The 22,131-nt window shown below is 40.6% G+C and overlaps 1 protein-coding gene across 1 annotated transcript in view; it reads left to right on the forward strand.

Moving 5' to 3' along the window:
* RYR2 (ryanodine receptor 2) overlaps positions 1 to 22,131 on the forward strand; it is a 564,826-nt gene that overhangs the window by 501,237 nt on the left and 41,458 nt on the right. The window contains exons 86-93 of the mRNA XM_055081210.1: positions 409 to 497; positions 1,907 to 2,035; positions 8,351 to 8,455; positions 10,942 to 11,023; positions 13,270 to 14,567; positions 15,606 to 15,673; positions 17,930 to 18,077; positions 21,420 to 21,506. Coding sequence (XP_054937185.1) covers positions 409 to 497; positions 1,907 to 2,035; positions 8,351 to 8,455; positions 10,942 to 11,023; positions 13,270 to 14,567; positions 15,606 to 15,673; positions 17,930 to 18,077; positions 21,420 to 21,506 — 2,006 coding nt within the window. The remainder of the gene's footprint in view (positions 1 to 408; positions 498 to 1,906; positions 2,036 to 8,350; positions 8,456 to 10,941; positions 11,024 to 13,269; positions 14,568 to 15,605; positions 15,674 to 17,929; positions 18,078 to 21,419; positions 21,507 to 22,131) is intronic.

Genomic DNA, 22,131 nt, shown 5'->3' on the forward strand with positions numbered 1-22,131 from the left:
TCCGTGAAGGCAGGAACTTGATCTTGATTTTTGGTTCCCCAGCACTTAACACAGTACTAAGGAATAAGGGATTATGGAATAAATCATTTAATTACTCTGTCCTACAGGATGGAAGTCGTTTTCAGTCATTCACATGCCCAGAGCCCTAGAGCTAGGAATCAAGAAACAGGTGTTAGCAACCTCTTAGATGAAATTTGAATATTGATACTCTGTGAAGCACCTAGATTTGTTTTTGAGGTGCTCACTTTTTATGGAAAATATAAATTATTCAATATTAAAACTGTCAGATATAACAGTATACGTAGCCATGGTGATTTTGCTGGAGACATCATTTGCTTTTGGAGTTATTCAAAGAACTCATTTTAAATTTTTGAATGCGCTTTAATAACGTCTTTTGATCTTACGTAGATTTTCAAAATTATCTGAGAACTCAGACTGGCAATAATACGACTGTCAACATAATCATCTCTACTGTAGACTACCTACTGAGAGTTCAGGTATGTTGCTTTACGTTAGTAACAAATTAAGGGGTGGGTTGGTTGGCAAGATACTGTGGAGTTGTGAAACTGACATGTTGAAATGTGTTTTGATTTATGAGGTCAGAATTTGTAGAGATATTTTGTCTTTGATCACAGTCTTTCCCCAAGTCTTAGGTTGAAACTGCCGCTATTGTCTTTGCCTCTGATCCTGCCTCTTACTTGGCTTATTTTCTTTCTATAAGTGGGAATATTTTTTCCCTACAGTTTTTAGCTTGATGGCATTTTAAATTCCTTTTCAATTTGTAAAGCATGAACATGCTCTGTTCCTTCTTCTACAGTTGATAGATAAATAGGAGAAGAATATTTGAAACATTACTAAAAATGGGAAAGAAAGGCTTTCAAAGTACCTACCATACACTTAAATTTAATAGCATAAGGTTAGTTCTTTTCAGCTCTTGAAATATTTGCATTAATTTAAAAATTCAGCTTAACACTTCATCACTTAAAAGTATCTTTGATAGTGTAGTAATGTTTTACACATTACTAGAACCGAATCTGAAGGTGTAGGCCTCTTAAGTAATAAGATTTTATATAACTTTTATTTCCCTCACTTTATTTATAAGGAAGTCAGGTATAGTACTTTTAAAAACTGAAAATTCAAACTCTGTTTCTCCCTTAATCTTTGCATATGTAAAAGCACAACACTCTGACTTAAAGCTTAATGAGAAAAAGTCCATTTTTGAAGCAAATATATCAAGAAGCATTGCTGAAAATATATTTGTGATTTTCAAAATCATGTCTCAAAACCTAAATGGTAGCCCAAATTGTATTATTCATTTAGGCAACTAAAGTTCCTTCAAAATATAAGTTATTGTTGAAAATATCCTGTTTGGAAAGATTGATCTTATTTAGATGTTTGTTTACAGTTGTCAGTATTTATAAGGAGTCCAACTAGTTTCTTCAGGGGCAGTTACACAAGCCAGGAACATCCTGGAATTCTCATCAAAGAAATGTTATTGTCTTTGTTGGAGAAAAAGTAGACCAAATGTCTGGAACCCAAAAATATTTTTCTATGATTTGTCTAATTTCTGTGCTCACATAGTAAACATCTAACTGCTCTATGGATAAATATGCATTAATGTTATGAGTCCTTATGTTTGTGAAGTTCAAGGTCATCAGAGACAGAAAGTCATTTTAAAAGCTAAGTTTTCTACTTCTAATCTTCTCTCCAGTTGTTATTTATATCTAGGGAGGATGTCGCCATATTTTATGTTTAGGAAAATCATTGACAATAGTATTTACCTCGCAGATGTTTTTGTTTGCTTCCAATCTGTTATTTTAAATGATCTCCTATTACTGAGTCCAGAACTGGACAGGTCTTTGGTAGCTTCAGATTGTGCCTTAATCCTATCATCTCTCTTTTCCAGGAATCAATCAGTGACTTCTATTGGTATTACTCTGGGAAAGATATCATTGATGAACAAGGACAAAGGAATTTCTCCAAAGCGATTCACGTAGCAAAACAAGTCTTTAACACGCTTACAGAGTATATTCAGGTAAACCTTTAAACATTTCTGTTATTTGAAGAAGGAAAGAAAGAGAGAAAAGAGAGTCAACTGGTTAGCATTGAATTCCTTGGAAAAATGCAATATGCCTAAAGTATTTTCCTGCTCTCATCCACATTCTTACTGACCCCTTCCATAGATTCTTAGCCAATTGGCCATTTAAAATCATTACTTGAGATGTGAATTTATATGGAATGAACCTGCTTTACCACTTGGCAGGTTGGGATATCATGCACTCCTTCAAGACGTGAACCATGATGTTGGCTGTGTCATAGTTCCAGGGTCTGGTATATATATTAAGCGCTCAATAAAAAGGAAGGAGGGGAGAGAAGAAGTGAAGGAGAGAGGGCAGAGTTGTAAATCACTTTGTATAGCATTCCAGTGAAAATAAGGAAGAAGTTTCATAGGAACTTTATGAAAAAGAAAAGAACATTTAAAAACTTCATTTTAATACATGTATGTGTGTATTGTTGACTGAAAAAAAATGCGCAACCTAGGAGTTGAGAATTATGTTTTATTTAGGGGACTTACTGAGGACTTAAGCCCGGGATGCAGCCTCTCAGATAGATTTGAGGGACTGCTCCGAAGAGGTAAGGGAGGCTATATAGGAGATATAGGGTTTTTTGGCAAAAACAAGAAAACAAACAAACAACAACAAAAAAAACCAGGTAGTCCAAACGTCAAAAGATTACTGTTAAGTAAAGAAAATCAAACATCTTAAGTTAATGAATTTAGTGCTTTTCTGTGTATGGGAAGATGCAAGAATCTGGGCTCATTGAAATCATTCCTTTGATGTGAACCTTAACTACCTGGGGCCAGTGTCCTGTTTTCTCCACCCTGAGTCCCCTCAGGGGCACAGTCAGGGCGCAGCTGCAGTAGCTGACGTCTTGATGGCGATGGCGGCGACATCCTTTGTTTACTGAAACGGCAGGCAACTTTCTTTGTCCACAGTATATATACACACGTGTGTGTGTATATGTAAAATAATATAACATGATAATGTATATAATATAGGTCAAATTCCATGAATAATATACCTTTTTTTTAACCTTGATTTGCTTTCTATTGTTAGTCTTAACCTGCAGATTCTTAAAAGATTTTATAAATTTCTACCTTTTTCAGAAAGCAAAACATTGCCATTTTCTAGAAGACTAGTCAGTCATCTTTCCTTTCTATCTTCTGTCTCATGGCCAATATTACTCTGACTCAGTCACTGTGATTGAAGTGCCATGTGCAAGGATAAAATAGGAGGAAGAAACGTACAGTTTGCTTTGTTAGACTAAACATAATCTTGTGGGGGAAGGAGTTAACTAAAAATAACAGATTGTATCCCCAGAGCCTAGCATACTTACAGGTGTTTGTAGAATGACTGAGTGAGTGAACTATTCATGGCCAAGTGAAGCTGCCAAGGCTGCGTGGCACAGAGGAAAGATGGCAGAATGGCCATTCCTCACCTCCTGCAGGCTCACTCTCTCCTCTGTATTCGTACCTTGGAAGGATCTCACTTTTTCTCTTGTCTCCATGGGCAGGGCAGAGGATCCTTATTTCAGTATTTAAAAATGGAAAAGCCACACTTGATAATGCTAATAACTTTTCTTTAATTCAAATACAAGCAAAGTTTTAAATCCAGTTCAGTCCACTCATGTTCCTTTTTCCTTATCTTCCTTGGCTTCCATTATTACCTTAATATACTCATCGGTGTCTAGAAAGAGAGCAATACAACGTTTGGTGTGAACTGTCCTGATTAAGTAATAAGATTGATTGATGACATTAGCAAGCCAGTGAATTTTATAGAAACGGGAAAATGGCTTCTATATAACAAATAAAAGGTAAATTCCTTTCAGCCAAGAGTAGACATTTCTTGGTTCCTGAAGTAAGTGAGAGTCCTAAATTTATATAAAACTAGAAGCATCCATTGACCTTTCACTATGTGCAAAATCATTTATTCTAACTTGTTTATATAACACAGAACATTCTAAATGAACATTCAAGGAATAATAGGTAAGGTAACAAGGCTTATTATGGCCTGTTCATTGTTTAACTTCTCAATACTCCTTGTTTATTTGACATTTTTATATAATTTAATCAACTCTCAAATATTATACATATATATATATATATATCTTTTTTTTTTTTTTGGCCACACTGCACGGCTTGTGGGATCTTGGTTCCCAGACCAGGGATCGAACCCCAGCCCTCAGCAGTGAAAGTGCCGAGTCCTAACCACTGGACCACCAGGGAATTCCCTAAAAATACATTTTAATAAAAATTTATTTTGGAATAATTTTAGATAGAAAAATTGCAAAGATAGTACAGAGAGTTTCCATATATGATTCACCCAGCTTTTGGCATTTTAAGTTAACCATGATACATTTGTCAAAACTAAGAAATTAACATCAGCACCGTTCTATAACCTAAATTACAGACTTTATTCCGATTTTACCAGTTTTTTCATTAATGTCCTTGTTCTGTTCCAGGAGCCAGCCCAGGGCACCCCACTGCCTTTAGTGAAACGTATTTTGAAGATATTTGCCTTAGCATCATGTTTATTGATTATTGTTGATGCTGTGAATAAAAGCTCATCATTTGCTTCATACTTACTTTGGGCTGGCTTTTAGTTGACAGCACTGCATGTTGCTTTTGGACTCCAATTTTTGCTAACTGTAGAAAATTATGCAAGGGGGGGAAATCCAAAACCATCAAAATAAACATAATCTTCTGTAAGATTTCAACTCCAGTTTTCATAAGGGGGGAAGAAGAACTGCCTGAGAAGGAGGACATTATATTGTCCAAGCACCTGGAGTTAAGACCACAGGGTGAGTCGTGAGAAGAGAGAAAGCTGTATTTGTCGTTCCACAAGAAGGTCAACCTGAAAGTAACTGCCTTCTGGCAGTTAGCCAGGGTGTCTGTTTGTTTTTTAATTTATTTTATGGAAGTATAATTGATGTACAATGTTGTGTTAATTTCTGCTGTACAACACAGTGATTCAGTTATACGTATATACACATTCTTTTTCAGATTCTTTTCCATTATGCTTTATCACAGGTTATTGAATATAGGTCCCTGTGCTAGACACTAGGACCTCGGTGTCTATCCATTCTCTGTGTAATAGTAGCAAGGGTTTTATATGTTACAGGCACTGAATAGATCAGGAGAAATAATAGGCCTGCGAGGTGGCAGCAAGACAGATATTCCATTCAGGTAGTGAACAGTTCTCAGAAGTCGATGGTCTGAGGCTGAGCAAGTCCTGGAAAGTACCTTCTGTGTGTTTCAGGTTTACAAGGAAAAGTAGGAACTTGGGCGTCTGGTTTGCAGCTCTGTCGCATAAGGTTTGCAAAACACCTCTTGGTCACCGAGGGGTTTCAGAAGATCTTAGTCCTTTCTAATATAATATTTTAACATTTGGTTAAAACCTTAAAATACCACATGAAGAAAATGTTTGTTCCTTCAGGAAAAATCAAGTTTGTTTTCTTCGAAATGGCCTTCTAGTGTCCACCTAATGCCCTCCTGCACTTTCCACCCTCCTCAGTGGTAGCACACAAGGCACATCGCCGAGGCTGGACCACAGTGGAATCCTGAAGATCCGTTGCTTTGACCCAGAGTTATTTGAACAGCCAGGCAGGACTAACGTACACTGTAAAATCAGTTTGGCCTGGTACGTTGAATGGGCTCAATGTTTTAACCTCTGAGTTAAAAGAACTGACTCCTCCCCACCGTCTCCTCAGACTTGCTCTGTGGCCCGCTTCTTCATCCCTCTTTGAATGGATCTTGTGCGCTGGCCACTCTCAGATAGATAAAATTCCTTCAGTCACTTTGTCACCAGGAGGATTGTCTCACTGCGGTCATTGTATGGTGGCACCATCACTTAACTCTTCTCCAAATTAAAAATCCCCCTCACCCTTGGGCCTGATTTTGTGCCGGAAAGGCCTTGGGGTAGAGGGCAAGAAGTAGGATCTGGGTTTCTCCACCGGCTCTCCACAGGGTCGTCTGCTCTTCTCCTTCCCCTCCTGCCAGTCTCAGGCTTCCTCGGGGTTGGAATTGTGCGCAGGAGGAAGAATTAGGGAGGGGAGGTCTCCCTCCGGCACGTGGAATTCAGGGCTGCACTGTGGAGCCTGCCCTCTGGGGTGGCATATTGTATTCTTTCTCTGATGAGGGGGGTTGGCCCTCTTACTGCTTCCAGTGCCTGGAAATACCTCTTTTCCCACCCACCTTCAAATTATTCCACAGACTCTGTGCATCTGGGGGTCCCCGTCCACCTTGGAATCACATTACCCTTTCACACAGTTTTGTTGGCAAGATTTCAAAGTCCTGCTGGACAAGATAGCTCCCTCCCGAGTGCCCAACTTAAGAAATCTTCTGTTGTCACTTTCCATCTTCACGGCCCTTACTACGGGACTGTATGCTAACCAAGCTCAGGATGCAGGAGCCGAGCGCTCTTGATGGCTCTCTTGACCCCTCCTCTCTCCACGGTGTAAAGGGAAGTGGGCAGCCCTCTCCTCTGCTGCGGCAGCAGGGGTGGAGGCTGGGAGGCCCGGCACCAGCAGAGCTCTTTCCAAAGTCTTTCCCTTTTCGGCTTCAGCGCCTTCATATCTTTGAGGTAGAAAGATCTACTTAGTTTCCTTTCGCAGGTAGTGAATCTGGCACCTTGCTTTTGGAATACTGAGATACTTGGCCCTTACTGTCTGTTACTGAGCTAAACTTAGGTCTGCCCACCCTCACGCAGTGAAGTCAATCTGCTGACACCCGGTGGTGGTGAAGGGAAGTGCAGTGTTTATTGCAGGCGCCCAGCAAGGAGTCCAGGGGGCTTAGTGCTTAAAAGGCCCGAACTCCCTGAAGGCTTTCAGGGGAAGGTTTATAATGACAGGGGGAGGGACAGGGCTTGTGGGGTGTGTGATCAGCTCGTGGACGTTCTTCTGACCGGTTGGTGGTGAGGTAATCGGAGGTCAGCCTCATCACCCTTCTGATTCCAACAGGTCTGGGGTCCAGGTGCTTGTGAGCAGCATACAGTTAACTTCTTCCACGGGGGGGGTGCGGGTGGGGGTGCGGGTTCAGTATCTGCCAAACAGCTCAAAGGACATGGCTCAGAATATTATCTTTATCCCTTGAGGAGGAACGAAAGGTCCTTGACTTGGTTTAATGGCTAAAGTAAAGTATTATTTTGTCTTGCTTGACTGTTTTCCTTTCTTTCTGCATTTGTTCACTTCTTTGATTAAATGTATTCTTTGACTAAAGGTTTCCTACAGACGAAAGGAAGGCAGAGGACATGGGTGGGCGTCTATTCTGGGAAGGCCTCATAGGGTCCCACTCAGTTACATCTTTTATCCTCAGCTGTAGGGCCTCAAGTGTAGCTTGATAAAGGACAGAGTTCCATGTCGACATCTCTTCAGTATCTTCAGTGCAGTACTCTCTTCCAGTCACTTCTCTCCAGACTAAAATCTGAAACATTTTAATGTGCTCTCCAACTTAAGCTTATTCTGAGACATTTGTCTAATGAGTGAATGAGTTTTTTTCTTTTGAAATATAATCCCTATTATTTCTTTTCCTGGTTGATGTGGGTGTGTTTTCAAAACTTAGCAATGGTAGAATTTCTCCTTGGGAAGTAAGAATAGAAGTTGTCTCCATCCAAACAGTCTCTGCTACAACACTCACTCTAGTGTCACATAAAGATCACTTCTGAAGTGAAAGCTAAGAGAGCAAAGTTAGGTTCTAATTGTCTTGGATTCTGGGTTCCTAAAGTTAATGACTAAGTATTAATCTTCAAAAATCTCAATCGTTGTATGATCGGTAACCAGGATACGGTTGTACAATGAAGCGCTGAAGAGGATATTTTGTCCTCTCTATGAATGCTTTATCCAGGTTACTACTTAACAATAAGAAGTAAGTACCTCTCATATAAAGCATAATCTCAAATTCTTTTCACACAGGTAGTCACTTCTGATGATCTGACTTAGCTAAAATAACTTAGCTAAGATTTCCTCTAAATAGAAGAAACCAAAGTCAGACAAAAATGAAATAATTCACCATTTTTTCCCCAGTGTTTTAGTATTCATACAGAAACAGGACATGAAAATCCTTGAGAAACTGTTTAGGGGATTTAAACATTTCAAGGAAGAATATGTTTGTCTCCTAAGAGTGCTATACCATTACCATCACTGTATATCTTTTGTTTGGGGTTCCTGTCTTTTCAGATAACACGCTGGTGATAAGATATGTCAGCACTAAGTTAACTTTGTCCCTATTATTGTAAAGTTTATTTTGGCAATTAAATTATCAGGAGTGATTGTTGTTTGTCTGTTTCTGCCCCAGGGTCCTTGCACTGGCAACCAGCAGAGTTTGGCTCACAGCAGGCTCTGGGATGCGGTGGTGGGTTTTCTTCATGTATTTGCCCACATGCAGATGAAACTGTCTCAGGTAAAGTCACTGTCCTCCAGCATCCTAAGTGACACACTGGAGACTGATCACTGGCAAATTAAACATGCTTTCCTTTGTCTGAGTATTATCTTTCTTAGGTGACTTCTTTATACAACTTTTACTCTACATTTTAAAAAAACCTTTTTTTTTAAGTAAAAGAATTTTATGCAAGCTGAGAATAGGTGGAAGCCATTCTTCAATTTTGAAAACAAAAGTTACTGAGGAATTGACTACAATGGAGAAATAAAACATAGTCTCCAAACACTGTACATTTTACAGTCCTTTGTAGACCTACTTCTTGATGATTACTCACTGGAATTTTCCTCCTCCCTACGTATCATTGGAAGAGGATTTGTAATCTGTTCCAAATCCCTTGTGAAGGGGAGACAATTTTCTTATAGGGTCATAAACAAGCAGCTGTTCTCAAAAGATGACACTCACCCATTAACAGGACATTTTACTTTGTGAAAGTCGAAGAGAAAAAAAAATAGCTATGCAGATAGGCAAATAAAGGAGAAACAGATTTTCCACCATGCTTTAATGTTAATTCGGGAGCATATCTTGAAAACATCAGAATGCTGTTTTCTCACTTGTGTATTGCATTTGGAGCTCAGAGTTAGTTACACGAACAGAAAAGCTCTTAATATAAATCTTGAGTAAATATGTCCCTGTGATGCAGTGAATTCTGATGGGCTCTCCTGAGGCTGACATGTCTGTCGGGGTGTGGGTATGTATCTGCAGGTGTCAGGTAGAGGAGAGAATGCTAGATTCAAAATCAAACGACTCCAGTCCAACTCCCACGATTTCGTTCATGTGTCCCATCTCTCTTCCTTGAGTCTCCTTTCCTCCAGCAAAGTGAGGACACTCACATCTGCCCTCCAGCCTACAAGCAGGAAGATATGTTGGTCAAAGATAAAGCCAGGCACTGGTTAAAGTGGCAAGGACAGATTTAGTCAGTGATCACTGTTACTGTAGGGAAAAGAACCTAGTGTGAGCTGAACTCAACTTGGACTTGTACAGAGGTGATACGTGTTTTAAAGGGAGGAGGAGGGGGGTTAGCAGGGTTCAGTAGAGTTAGGGAAGAGGAAAATTACAAAGAGTTGTTCAGTGTAAATGTGATTGGGCCAGCTGAATATTAAAGTCAGGATTCCACCCTCCCGTAGAGCCTGGGAGAGACGGGTTCTACTATCATCAGGTGTTGGCTGGAACAAACAGAAAATTTTTCTGGCAGTCTTGAGTTTTCTCAGGCAGGCACTCTAAGGGGGGCTGGGGTCATCCTAGGGATGCAGCCTTGAGCTGTTAGAAACTATGGTGGTGTTTTGTTCAAGTCTTTATAGACCAAGATTAAAGCCTAGTTGGGAAGAGGGCCCAGAGGAGCTGGCTAGTTTGGTCAAGGAGAGAATCTTTGTCAGTATCTAGTTATTGGTAATCAACCAAGTAAGGAAATATCATGATGCTTTCAACTAATTGCTAATGACATTTTAGTAAGTAAAGGAAATCAACATGAACCAAATTGATACATTCACGGGAGAGTTCCGATTCAGATGTATTGCCATCATTTTATGAACATCTGATGGTGCTACCTAGCAGTTGTTCAGTTTGTAGACCTAGTCAAAGTAACAACTATTTAGGAAGAAAAAGTCTCATCCTTCCAGCAGTGTTGAAATTTGGCTTCCTATGTAGCAAAATTCATATGAATAAAATGATACCTTGTATTTTTTTAAAAAAAAAGAAAGAGGGGTATAGTTTAAAATAAGAAAATCTGATGATTCATGAGGTAGTAATGTAAATATAAGCACATTCCATATTTCCAGGCACTGAATCTAAGCATAGTGATGTTTGGACACAACATATCTTTGTAAAATAATTTTTTTTTCATGGTGAAAAATGAAAAAAAAAAAAAACCCAGAAAATTTTAACTAGAGAAATATCTGAGAGCTTGATAAAATTGGTAAATAAGATATTTTGTGCATTATTAATACAGGTAATACTTGTGTACATTTTTGCCTAGATTTATGTAGGATAAGTTTATCTCATCACTGTTATGCCTGTGTTTTCCAGAATATGTTAATTTTTAAAAAATATATAGCATCTTGGTGTAGTAAGTTAGAAAGAAGAAAAGACAAGTCCAGTCTTCACTCAAGTAAAAGAAAGATACCCAATGAGCAAAAGCACCTGAGTCTCGCCTACCTGGCCCCAGGGGTTCCACCACTGCTTTAGTTCTTCTGTACTCTTGTTAGATTTATTCATTGTCCTTAACAAATACTTTAATAAACGTGAGTTGGAATCAACAGTAAATACTCTTTAATTCTTAAGTGTGTATTTTTAATAAGCTGCAGACTTAACATTTGGCCTCCCTTTAGCTCTATAGTGCTGTAAAGTGTCTACTATCGGTAGATCCGTACTCTTTTTGTGAGAATAAGTATGACGTTCTTGCTGCATAGGTTTCCCATATTATCTCAAACACAGTACGTTAATTCTTTCAGGATTCCAGTCAAATTGAGCTGCTAAAAGAATTGATGGATCTTCAGAAGGACATGGTGGTCATGTTGCTGTCCATGTTGGAAGGTAGTTTTGACGTATATCTTCAAGTCCCCTTTAATCTTTTATTTTCAGGATTCCATACATGCTTGCTTTGGGAGTCAGCATGCTGCAAAGGATAAAATATCAACACTGAGATGGGACGGGTAACTCAGATTTATTGCTGGCTTGATTACTCTTTTTCCAAGTTTGCTTTTTAAAAAAGAGAAATCCTGCCTGTCTCAGTTTACAAAACTATGGAATGAAATCCCTAGTACTTCATTCGTAGTGATAGTTTTCATTTCATAGTGATACCCCAGAGAGTATGCTCCTCAGACAGAATACCTAAAGAAGGTTTTATTTGTTTATCATTTTGTTTGTTTGTAACCAGTGGGGATTACAGACGTTTGGATACATCCCGACTGTGTAAATTGCTGTTTTGAGCTGACTGCCTTGTGACTCCTATGGGTTCTTAAAATTCTGCCGGAGGAGAAGGCTCGGGAGAGCGCCCCAGCCCACCAAGTCTAGCGGCAGCCTAGTCCTCCCACCACGTGCCCGTCTCTCGGGTTTTCATTCTCTCTCTTTTCTCTTTTCAACTTACTTTCCTTTGCTACTGCATTTCTTTTCTGTCTCAGACAGTAAACGTAGTAGGTAAGAGCTTGGGTTCTGAGATCTGCCACCAACGCCCACATCCCACTTTCCCACACAGGCAGCGTGACCCTGACACAAGTTAACGGCTCCATTTTTCACTTTCCTCCTCTGTGAAATGGGGCTCATGATAGGCTGACACAAGCATTCAGTGAAATCATGTGAATACGACCAAAGCAAATAAAAAATGTTGGCTATTATGGTCCCTGTCCTGTTTTTTCTTAAACCCTTCCTAATTCCTCTCTCTGTTTCTTAGTCCGCCCTGCACTGCACAGCTATACTTCGACTAATTAAGGCAGTAGGCACACCTTGCGCTAGGACTTCAACGATGCAGCATTTGCTCGAAACCCTTAGTTGGCAGCCACTTTATACCCTTTGAACACAGGATCCTTTTCCCATGACCTCAATTCAAGTTTTAGTCTAAATAATAATAACACCACAGCCGTAATAACTGCAACAGGAACTGCAGGAATGACAACTTAAAATTAACCTCGTTGAATATGCCAGCTGCTGGTTTAAGTACTTTTCATCCTAATATCAGGTTTTTGAATTGCATAGTAATATTATCACTGTTTTGCAAATGAGGAAACTGAGTGCAGAGAGACTAAGAAGTCTGCCCAGGTAGCTCAGCTAACAGATGGTGGGGACCTGGATTCAAATCCTAATAGCATGGCTCCTGAGCCTGTGCTCTTAACCCCGGTGTTTAATGCTTCACAGATGCACTCAACAGACCCCTCACCATGCATCTTTTTCCTGATGCATGTCTTCGTGTTACATATCAAGCTCTGTTCATGGAATAAAAGCATTCGATGACTATACCTTAGGATAACATCTCATTTCCTCAAGCTTATCCGTAATCTGCCATTTTCTAATTATAAACATTCTGGACCATGAAGAAATGCAGGGAGATCTTTTACATTTTAAATCAGAAAGAGCATCTAATTTTCTCTCAGCAGATCTGTTTAAAATCCAGGCCTTAGCCCTCAATAATCATGTCACGGCTGGCACATTAATTTAACCTTGCCAAACCTCAGTTTTCTCAATAGTAAAATCAGAATTAATAAAAAGTGCCTGCCTCACAGACATGAACGTGAAATCCGGTAACGTTTACGAGCAGTGACATTTCAACCCAAAAGGTCTGTGCAAACACTCATTTTTATTATTAATACGAGACTGTATTTCAGTTTCTGGCTTTAGGACAATATAAATACTTGCCCCATTTTTTTTTTTTAATCCTAAAACACAATTAGAGGAAAAAAATGTCAGCTTTTCTTCACATATTGTTTTATGTGCGTTAGTCTGATTACTTTGTAAATATGCTTTTGCTTGTGTTCATGTAATCACTCTTTGAAACTAGAGTTTACAAGTAATTATTCTTCTTTTCCTTCCTACGTTGGAAGATAAACAAGGAGCTATCTTTGATTCAGATGTCATGTAAGATTTATATTGTTATTTTCTCTATAGACACTGGGTTTTTTTAAGACATTTTAAGATGTTTAATATTTACCTGCACAAATTAGCAACAACTTATACAACTGGGCCAGTTTACAATTAATTCGCAGTAACGTACACTAGCTTCTATCCAGCTTAGACACCGGTTTTATCGGGAATGTTCATTTTGAGCCAATGCAGTTCTTTACCCCTAGGCAATGTCGTTAATGGCACCATCGGCAAACAGATGGTTGATATGCTCGTGGAATCTTCCAACAACGTGGAGATGATTCTCAAATTTTTTGACATGTTCTTAAAACTCAAGGACTTGACGTCTTCGGATACCTTTAAAGAGTATGACCCAGACGGTAAGGGAGTCATCTCCAAGAGGGACTTCCACAAAGCGATGGAGAGCCATAAGCACTACGCCCAATCCGAGACCGAATTTCTGCTGTCCTGCGCAGAGACGGATGAAGACGAGAGCCTGGATTATGAGGAATTTGTCCAGCGGTTCCACGAGCCTGCCAAGGACATCGGCTTCAACGTGGCGGTGCTTCTGACAAACCTTTCCGAACACATGCCCAACGACACCCGGCTGCAGACCTTCCTGGAGTTGGCCGAGAGCGTCCTGAATTACTTCCAGCCCTTTCTGGGCCGCATCGAGATCATGGGCAGTGCCAAGCGCATCGAGAGGGTTTACTTTGAAATCAGTGAGTCCAGCCGAACCCAGTGGGAGAAGCCCCAGGTCAAGGAGTCCAAAAGGCAGTTTATATTTGATGTGGTCAACGAAGGGGGAGAAAAGGAGAAGATGGAGCTCTTCGTGAACTTCTGTGAGGACACCATATTTGAGATGCAGCTCGCGGCTCAGATCTCAGAGTCGGATTTGAACGAGAGGTCAGCGAATAAAGAGGAGAGTGAGAAGGAGAAGCCAGAGGAGCAGGGGCCGAGGGTGGGTTTCTTTTCCATCATGACGGTCAAGTCGGCCCTGTTTGCCCTCAGGTATAATATCTTGATCCTTATGCGGATGCTCAGCTTAAAGAGCCTGAAGAAGCAGATGAAGAAGGTGAAGAAGATGACGGTGAAGGACATGGTCACGGCCTTCTTTACGTCCTACTGGGGGGTTTTTATGAGCCTCCTGCACTTCGTGGCGAGCGTTTGCAGAGGCTTCTCCCGCATCGTCGGCAGCCTCCTGCTGGGAGGAAGCCTGGTGGAAGGTGCGAAGAAGATCAAGGTGGCGGAGCTCTTGGCCAACATGCCAGACCCCACGCAGGATGAGGTTCGAGGAGACGGGGAGGATGGGGAGAGGAAAGCCATGGAAGGCGCCCTGCCCAACGAAGATCTGACGGACTTAAAGGAACTGACAGAGGAGAGTGACCTGCTTTCTGACATCTTTGGCTTGGACCTGAAGCGAGAAGGCGGGCGGTACAAACTGATTCCCCATAATCCCAATGCTGGCCTGAGCGACCTCATGAGCAACCCCGTCCCTGTCCCCGAGGTGCCAGAAAAGTTCCAGGTAACTTACCTCCAATCACAGCAGCTCTCTGGACTTCAGGTGGGCATGATAAGTGAACTTGACGTCAGCTGTCTTGCTAGTGGCAGGGTGGTTTTCAGTACATGACTTGACTTGCCAAAGAGGAATGGCTTTTTAGTTAGGTGGATCTAGCCTTTTGTGAAGGTTCCTTATAAATGATTAAGTTAAACTATGAAAGTACAAGCTGAAGTATTCACCCTCCTGACATTAGGCAATTGAACGATAATCATTCCATCCACAAATATTTTATGAGGATTGGCCAGGTGTCTGACACCACTGGGTATCATAGCAAATTAAAAGAAATGTAAGGGCTTCCCTGGTGGCGCAGTGGTTGAGAGTCCGCCTGCCGATGCAGGGGACGCGGGTTCGTGCCCCGGTCCGGGAGGATCCCACATGCCGCAGAGCGGCTGGGCCCGTGAGCCATGGCCGGTGAGCCTGTGCGTCCGGAGCCTGTGCTCCGCAACGGGAGAGGCCACAGCAGTGAGAGGCCCGCGTACCGCAAAAAAAAAAAAAAAAAAAAAAAAAAAGGAATGTAAGATGTGCTCACTGCTTTCAAGTTGCCTTAAAGAGTTTATTAGAAAGATAAAAGACTCATGAGAAAGTTAGAAAATTATTAAGTGGTAAGTAGCATAGGCAGCAGACAGTAGAGGTTACCTGTGTTGAGAAAATGGAAACCTCAGTATAGCTTGGAGTAGTTAGATGAGACTTCAGTGGGAAGTTGGTGTTGGAGGATGAGTAGGATTTGAGTAGGTGATTGAGGGAAAGAAGGTAGTTGTGAAATAGGAAAAGTGGGAAGGAGCTCAGAAAGTTGGTACCTACTGCTGGCCTGGTAGGTAAGTGCGGTGAAGGGGGAAATGCACGGACCAGTAGAAGAAAGGGCGCACACGGCAGTTTTATCTCAATAGAGACAGGAGGGCATCATTTATAGGTTACAGTTTGACACAGGGTCACGGGGCTCCCTAAACTCATTCAAAAGTGATGTGTAATCCTGCTTCTCTTTTCCCCATTGACTCATCCAAGGAACAGAAGGCAAAAGAAGAAGAAAAGGAAGAAAAAGAAGAAAGCAAATCCGAACCTGAGAAAGCCGAGTAGGTGTAGTTTTCTGTATCCTTTCCTTTGTTTTAGTGTCTTTCACTCGTCCTCTCTCTTCAGGGGATGCAATGGAGACTCTCAGGCTGCAGGATGACATCTGTCATCTTAGTGGAGAGCCTCAGCCCATGGGCAGGGATAAGCATAGACCACCCACCCGCCCTGGGGGCCACTCCCGCCTCTTTCTTGTGCCATGAGGATTCTGTTTGTGTGTTTCTCTCTCAGCAGAAAAGACTTCAGTGATTCCATGTCATGCTCTCTGCAAGATGACTGACTGCTGTAGTTCTCTGTTTAAAATCGAGCATCTATTCTGTCCTTGTAAAGAAGGGAGGGGACAAACGTGCTGAATGCCGTGGCACAGAATTCTCGGGGCGTGGTGGTCCTCAGCGCACAGTTCTAGGGCCACCTGCATAAAAACCACCTGGAGAGTCTGTTAAAGACACAGATTCCTAGGTCCCAGCACAGATTTTGAATCAGCAGGTCTGGGACCCAGGAAACTTCATTTTCAGCAATATTCCTGGTGCTATGGAGCACAGTTATAAATGCAACAATGAGAAATAGAGAGCTGGCTGTGAAGCAGTGAAAATGTATAATTTCCTTGTTAACACTGGCTTTCTGTTAATAATTGAAACCTACATCTTTCCCTAAGTTTGCATAGTTTTAATATGCACATTTTTAACAATTGGGGAAATCAAATTTTTAAGTGCCTATAGAACACCTGTAGCATTCTCATGTAGCATTTTATTTTTCTCCTCTATTCTGTTACTTCCTTTGGCCTGTTTTCATTGTCCTGTTTTTTCTTCTTTCTTTTTTAGAATAGCAAGTGTTTATTTAGAATTGTGTTAATTTAGTTATAGCTATAAAATTAAAACATTAAATGATATAACTCAGAAATAGTTCTTATTTCTAATGTTATATTTCATGGGAAACCGTTTTATTCAACTTTTTCACATGCATACTTGATATCACTTGAGTCACCTTTTGAATAACTTAACACTTTTTTCAGGGAAAATCATTTTTATTTCTAAGTTAGTTGAGATAGAAAATTTTAAAGAGTTTTGTTATTAGAAATTTTCAAACACACACAAAAGAATGTTATAATGCACCCCATATACCCATCACCAAGTTTTAATAATTATTAACAGTTTACTAATTTTGTTTCATCTAGGTTTTCTCCCGCCTACCCTCCCTACCATAGACACACACACATATGTTGGGGCCTCCTGTACGACAAGTTGTTTTAAAGAAAATACTAGACACCATGTCATTTCACCCATAAACATCTTGTATACATTTCTAATTGCTAAGGACTTAAAAGAAAAACATAATTATCATGCCATTATTTATACTGAACAAAATTTGCAATTATTCTTTAGTACCGTCTAATACCCGCTAAATATTTAAGCTTCTTTAGTTGTCTGAAAAGTGTATTTTTACAGCTGGTTTGTTTGAATTAGGCTTCAAACAAGGGCCACTGTTGTCTGTTTTGTACAGTCAGCACTATTCATTGTCATAGACCTTGAACTGTTGAATTAGTTGTAAAAATGGCCACATAAGTGACTATTATAGTGAAATGCAGACCAATGTAACAGGGCATGACAGTCATTTCAATGGCAACTCTTTAACGTTAAAATAATGTTTGACCTCATATGAGTTAAGTATGGGTTATGTTATGTGGGTTACATATATGTGACTACACATATACATAAATATACTTCCGTGAAGTCTTGGTATTTTGCACCTAGAGGGGTTTAGGTGTCAAATTCCAGTGCTTCTAATTTCATTATTGTCTGCAAAATTAATGTATTGACATCCTTTATACATGTGAACAACCAAATGCGTACGCCTCTGATTTTAAATCCTAGTAGCTTGAACATTGAAATAAGCATTTTAAAATAAGGTATGTGGAAAAGTAGCAGCCAAAAAAAAGTCTTCATTGTTATTCTATCATTTAAATATTTTACTCTACACTTGGAAAGGAATATGCTAGGTATAGATACAAAGATACTTGAAGCCTGTAAAATGTCCTATAGATTTGAACTTCACAGAAATTATCCATCTATAGGGGGCTATGATAAACAAGAAGTCCTACCCCTAATTCTAAAGTTCTGAATATCATAATTCATTGGAAGAGATATCAGTTATTAAAACTGATACTATGATTTAAATATTTGTCCGTTTGTATATTTTGGCACAAAACCTGTTCAGTCCTTTAGTTTATGGATGGCTTATTTTTCATTCATTTGTGTTCGCAGGGGAGAAGATGGAGAAAAAGAAGAAAAACCCAAAGAAGATAAGGGTAAACAGAAATTGAGGCAGCTCCACACACACAGATATGGAGAGCCAGAAGTTCCTGAGTCAGCATTCTGGAAGAAAATCATAGCCTATCAACAGAAACTTCTAGTAAGATGTTTTAAAATGAATGTTGTTACTGATATACTGTGCGATCATAATCATTCGGGTGCAGTAAATATGCACTGACCTTCACTTGGGTCAGCCCTGCACGTATGTTGTATTTGCCCATCTTAGTGTTTATATGTTAAAATGAATGCCTTGGTCCACGGCTCCCTGTCGTCAAACACATAACCTCTGCACACATTCACATGAGGGTCCACTTGATTTAGTGACTGCCAGTGTCTTCCTACAAGGACTTTAGGGCGAGTCAATAAACATAACCCCAGGGCTGCCTCTTTGCAGAATACTATGTAAGGCTCTGCCATACATTATAGCAAAGAATACCTTCTAGGGGACAAGTAATTCATATTGATGTTCCAGAGGGGGGTTAGTCAGTCTTTCTAGAACATCGCCCTTTTATTAAAATTCCAGTTATAAAAATATTAATGCAGTGAGCCAACTCTCCATTGATAATAAGAAGGTCTATTCCAAATTATTCTTTAAGTGGAAATAAGTAAATAAATGAAAGAACGAAGAGGGAGAAGACAGTTCTTTATGTAGTGTCCTAAACATGTTGTGGAAATGCTCTCCCAATTAATAAAATATATACTTGTATGTGGAAAACAAACAAAGGAGATGTAGTTCTCTCTTCCTATTCATACAGGATGGAATTGTTAAAAATTTTGTTTGAAAGGCCTCTTATATGTGTATGTATGTATTTGTGCATAAATATTACATATAATTTTTTTCAAGCAGGAAAAGACTGGGAGATGAATGTCTAGAATAAACCTGTAAGAGGTACTGACCAATAATGTCAGACCTAGAAATTATGAGCAACACTCCATAATACGGCCATTTGAAAGGCAAAATCATACTTAGTTAGCCTTTGAGAAAAAAATAGACAAGAAACTCATGTAGTATAGAACTTCACCTGTAAGGGAAATGGATTGTTCTCAGTGGTGATATGTTCTAACTGCTTATGCCTAAATGTATATATGACACATTTTTTTAAAATTTTATTTATTTATTTTTGGCTGTGTTGGGTCTTCGTTTCTGTGCGTGGGCCTTCTCTAGTTGCGGCGAGCGGGGGCCACTCTTCATCGCGGTGCGCGGGCCTCTCACTGTCGCGGCCTCTCTCGTTGCGGGGCAGCGGGGGCCACTCTTCATCGCGGTGCGCGGGCCTCTCACTGTCGCGGCCTCTCTCGTTGAGGGGCACAGGCTCCAGACGCGCAGGCTCAGTAGTTGTGGCTCACGGGCCCAGTTGCTCCGCGGCATGTGGGATCTTCCCGGACCAGGGCTCGAACCCGTGTCCCCTGCATTGGCAGGCAGATTCTCAACCACCGCACCACCAGGGAAGCCCACATTTTTTAAAATGCATACAAATATATATTTTAATTAATAGTTTGACCTATATTTTCTTAAACTACCTTGTATGTTACTATATTATTTAATACAGAGTACACAGAGCACAGATGTTTCTGAGGCAACTCTGGATAACCACTGGTTTGATGTGTTGTCACAGTGGACGTGGCTGCAGGTGTGGTCTGGGCGTGGCATAGGGTGTGAGGTTGCACAGGCACTGTAATAAGCTGCAGCAGTCCCCGTGGATTCCTGAAGAGTATGTGTAACTGCAGTTGAGTAAAGCACATAATTGAGATTTCCTTCCATCCTTCTGTCTCAGAGGTCACAGTTCCTACTTTCCTTCCTCCATTGCAATATGACTTTCTCTGTTCACCTGTTTGCATGCGCCAGCCTAATCATGACCACACCAGGTGCCACAGGGCCCTCGTGACCCGAGTCTTTGTGACCTCCCAGCTCAGATAACCAGAGTAACTAACTCTGACCTATGACCCAGTCCCACCTTCCACGGAGAACCAATGTGACTGACCCGGTTTGGATGTGGTGGCCAACTTGGGTCCTATAAACGGTGGCAGAAAAGTCAGGGTCATGTGTGGGGAGAGGACACCATCAAAATGGGGTGTGTCCACAGAGAGAGATAACTAACGAGATGTCATTTTGCTATGGCCTTACGATGCTAAAGCCCCTGGCATATCCGGGTAGATACTTTATAGTCATCTCCCACTTAATATTAAAACAAATTCTTGGTATGCCCCATAACCTTTTTCCTTAAACCCACTTCTTCTCTAAGTGTTGTGTATTTTTTCCCCTCATAGCTCAAAAAATAGAACCAACCATTTACTTGGTTGCTTAGACCCCCAAATCCAGAATTACCATCTCTGAGTCCTCTCTTTCTTTCCTACCTCAGATACAACCCAACAATAATTCTTCTCGGCTCTCTCCTCCAAATATACCCAGAGTCTGCCCACTTCTTACCACCGCCGCAGCCACCACCTGGTCCAAGCCACCACCAGCAACATCGTCTCTTCCTGCATCCTGCAGTAACTTTCTAACTCCTCTCCTGCCTTCCATGCTTGCCTCCAGTCTATTTTATACTCAGTAGCTGGAATCATCTTTCAGATCATCTGATTGCATCCGCCCTCTTCAGCTCCTCCAAGAGCTTGCCATCCCATTTCGAATAAAATAATAATTCCAGTTATATTAACAAGATTAATGACTAACTTCCCCTATAGTAACTTACCTAATCCGCATAGCAAACTTATGAGACGGGTTTTGTTGTTATCCGCACTTTACAGCTGAGAAAAGTGATGCCACCAGAGTGATTAAGTCTCTTGTCCACATCCCACAGCGAGTCAGTGGTGAGGTCAGGCTTTATGCCCAGGCAGTGTGGTCCCAGCGATCAGACACTGAACCACTGCACTGTAAGGGGCTACAGACTTTTTATCAGAGGGCTACAGAACCCTGTCCCCTGCTCACCTCTCTGACCTCATTCCCTCCCTCTCTGCCCTCCTCTCACTGCGCTACCTCCTCACTCTCCGTCAAACACACCAGCATCACCTGGAACTCAGGACCTTTGCCCTCCAAGCTCTTTCTCTGACGTTCCAGTCCCCAACTGTTCACTTGATTGCTGTCCAATGGCATCCAGGCCTCAGCTCAAACGTCACCTCCTTAGATAAACCTTCTCTGACCACCTGTCTGAATAGCGCCCCTGTTCCCTAAGTCCTTAACCTGATGGATTTTTCTTCATAACATTTAACATTCCCTGAAATTACGCTTTTTATCTGTGAATGTGCTTCTTTATTATGTCTCCTCCGTGGTGGTTTACGTCGTAAAGCTTGGTGCTTTACATCGATAGCACCAAGCATGGGACTTGAAACCCAGTGGGCCCTCAACAAATAGTTTTGGGTAAATGCATGAATGCTTTATTTCAATTGTCTGCAAATTTCAAGTCTCTCGATTCAATGACCTTTTAATAATTTTTTTCACCTTCAGAACTATTTTGCTCGCAACTTTTACAACATGAGAATGTTAGCCTTATTTGTCGCGTTTGCAATCAATTTCATCTTGCTCTTTTATAAGGTATGTACATCTTAGTCTTTTAATAACCAATATGAAAGACTGAATTGAATGTAAAGATTTCAGAGATCCACTAGTGAGCACATCAAAACCGATGCTGAAATGTATTTGATGAAAATGAAAACCTGAATCCCAGGCACATTGCTGACTGTCTAGTACAGCAGGGATAGATTTGCTCCTTCACACTAGGTGAGAAATGCCCCCACTGAAGAATGTTGGATTTGCAGAGGATTTACCCACAGTACTCAGAGTCTAATTTGGCTGAATACCTCACTTGTTACTGTATCTGGGTGTGGCATATCTGTATTGTATTAAATTCTTTTGATCACTGAGAAGGCAGCTTAGCCATCTAATTATTTCCTGCATGCACTGGAGTCCTCATGTCTGGGTAAATTAGAGGGAATTTTTTAAATGTGTTCATTATTTGTCATTATTTTTTTCTATTGAAGTATAATTGATTTATAATATTGTGTTAGTTTCAGTCATACAACAAAATGACTCAGTTATATATATATATTTCAGTTATATTTATATATTTTTTCTCTACATATATATATGTATCATATGTTCTTTTTCAGATTCTTTTCCATTCTCGATTATTACAAGATACTGAAAAAGCTATCTTTTT

This window comes from Physeter macrocephalus, chromosome 20, assembly GCF_002837175.3.
Source record: "Physeter macrocephalus isolate SW-GA chromosome 20, ASM283717v5, whole genome shotgun sequence".
NCBI lineage: Eukaryota > Metazoa > Chordata > Mammalia > Artiodactyla > Physeteridae > Physeter > Physeter macrocephalus.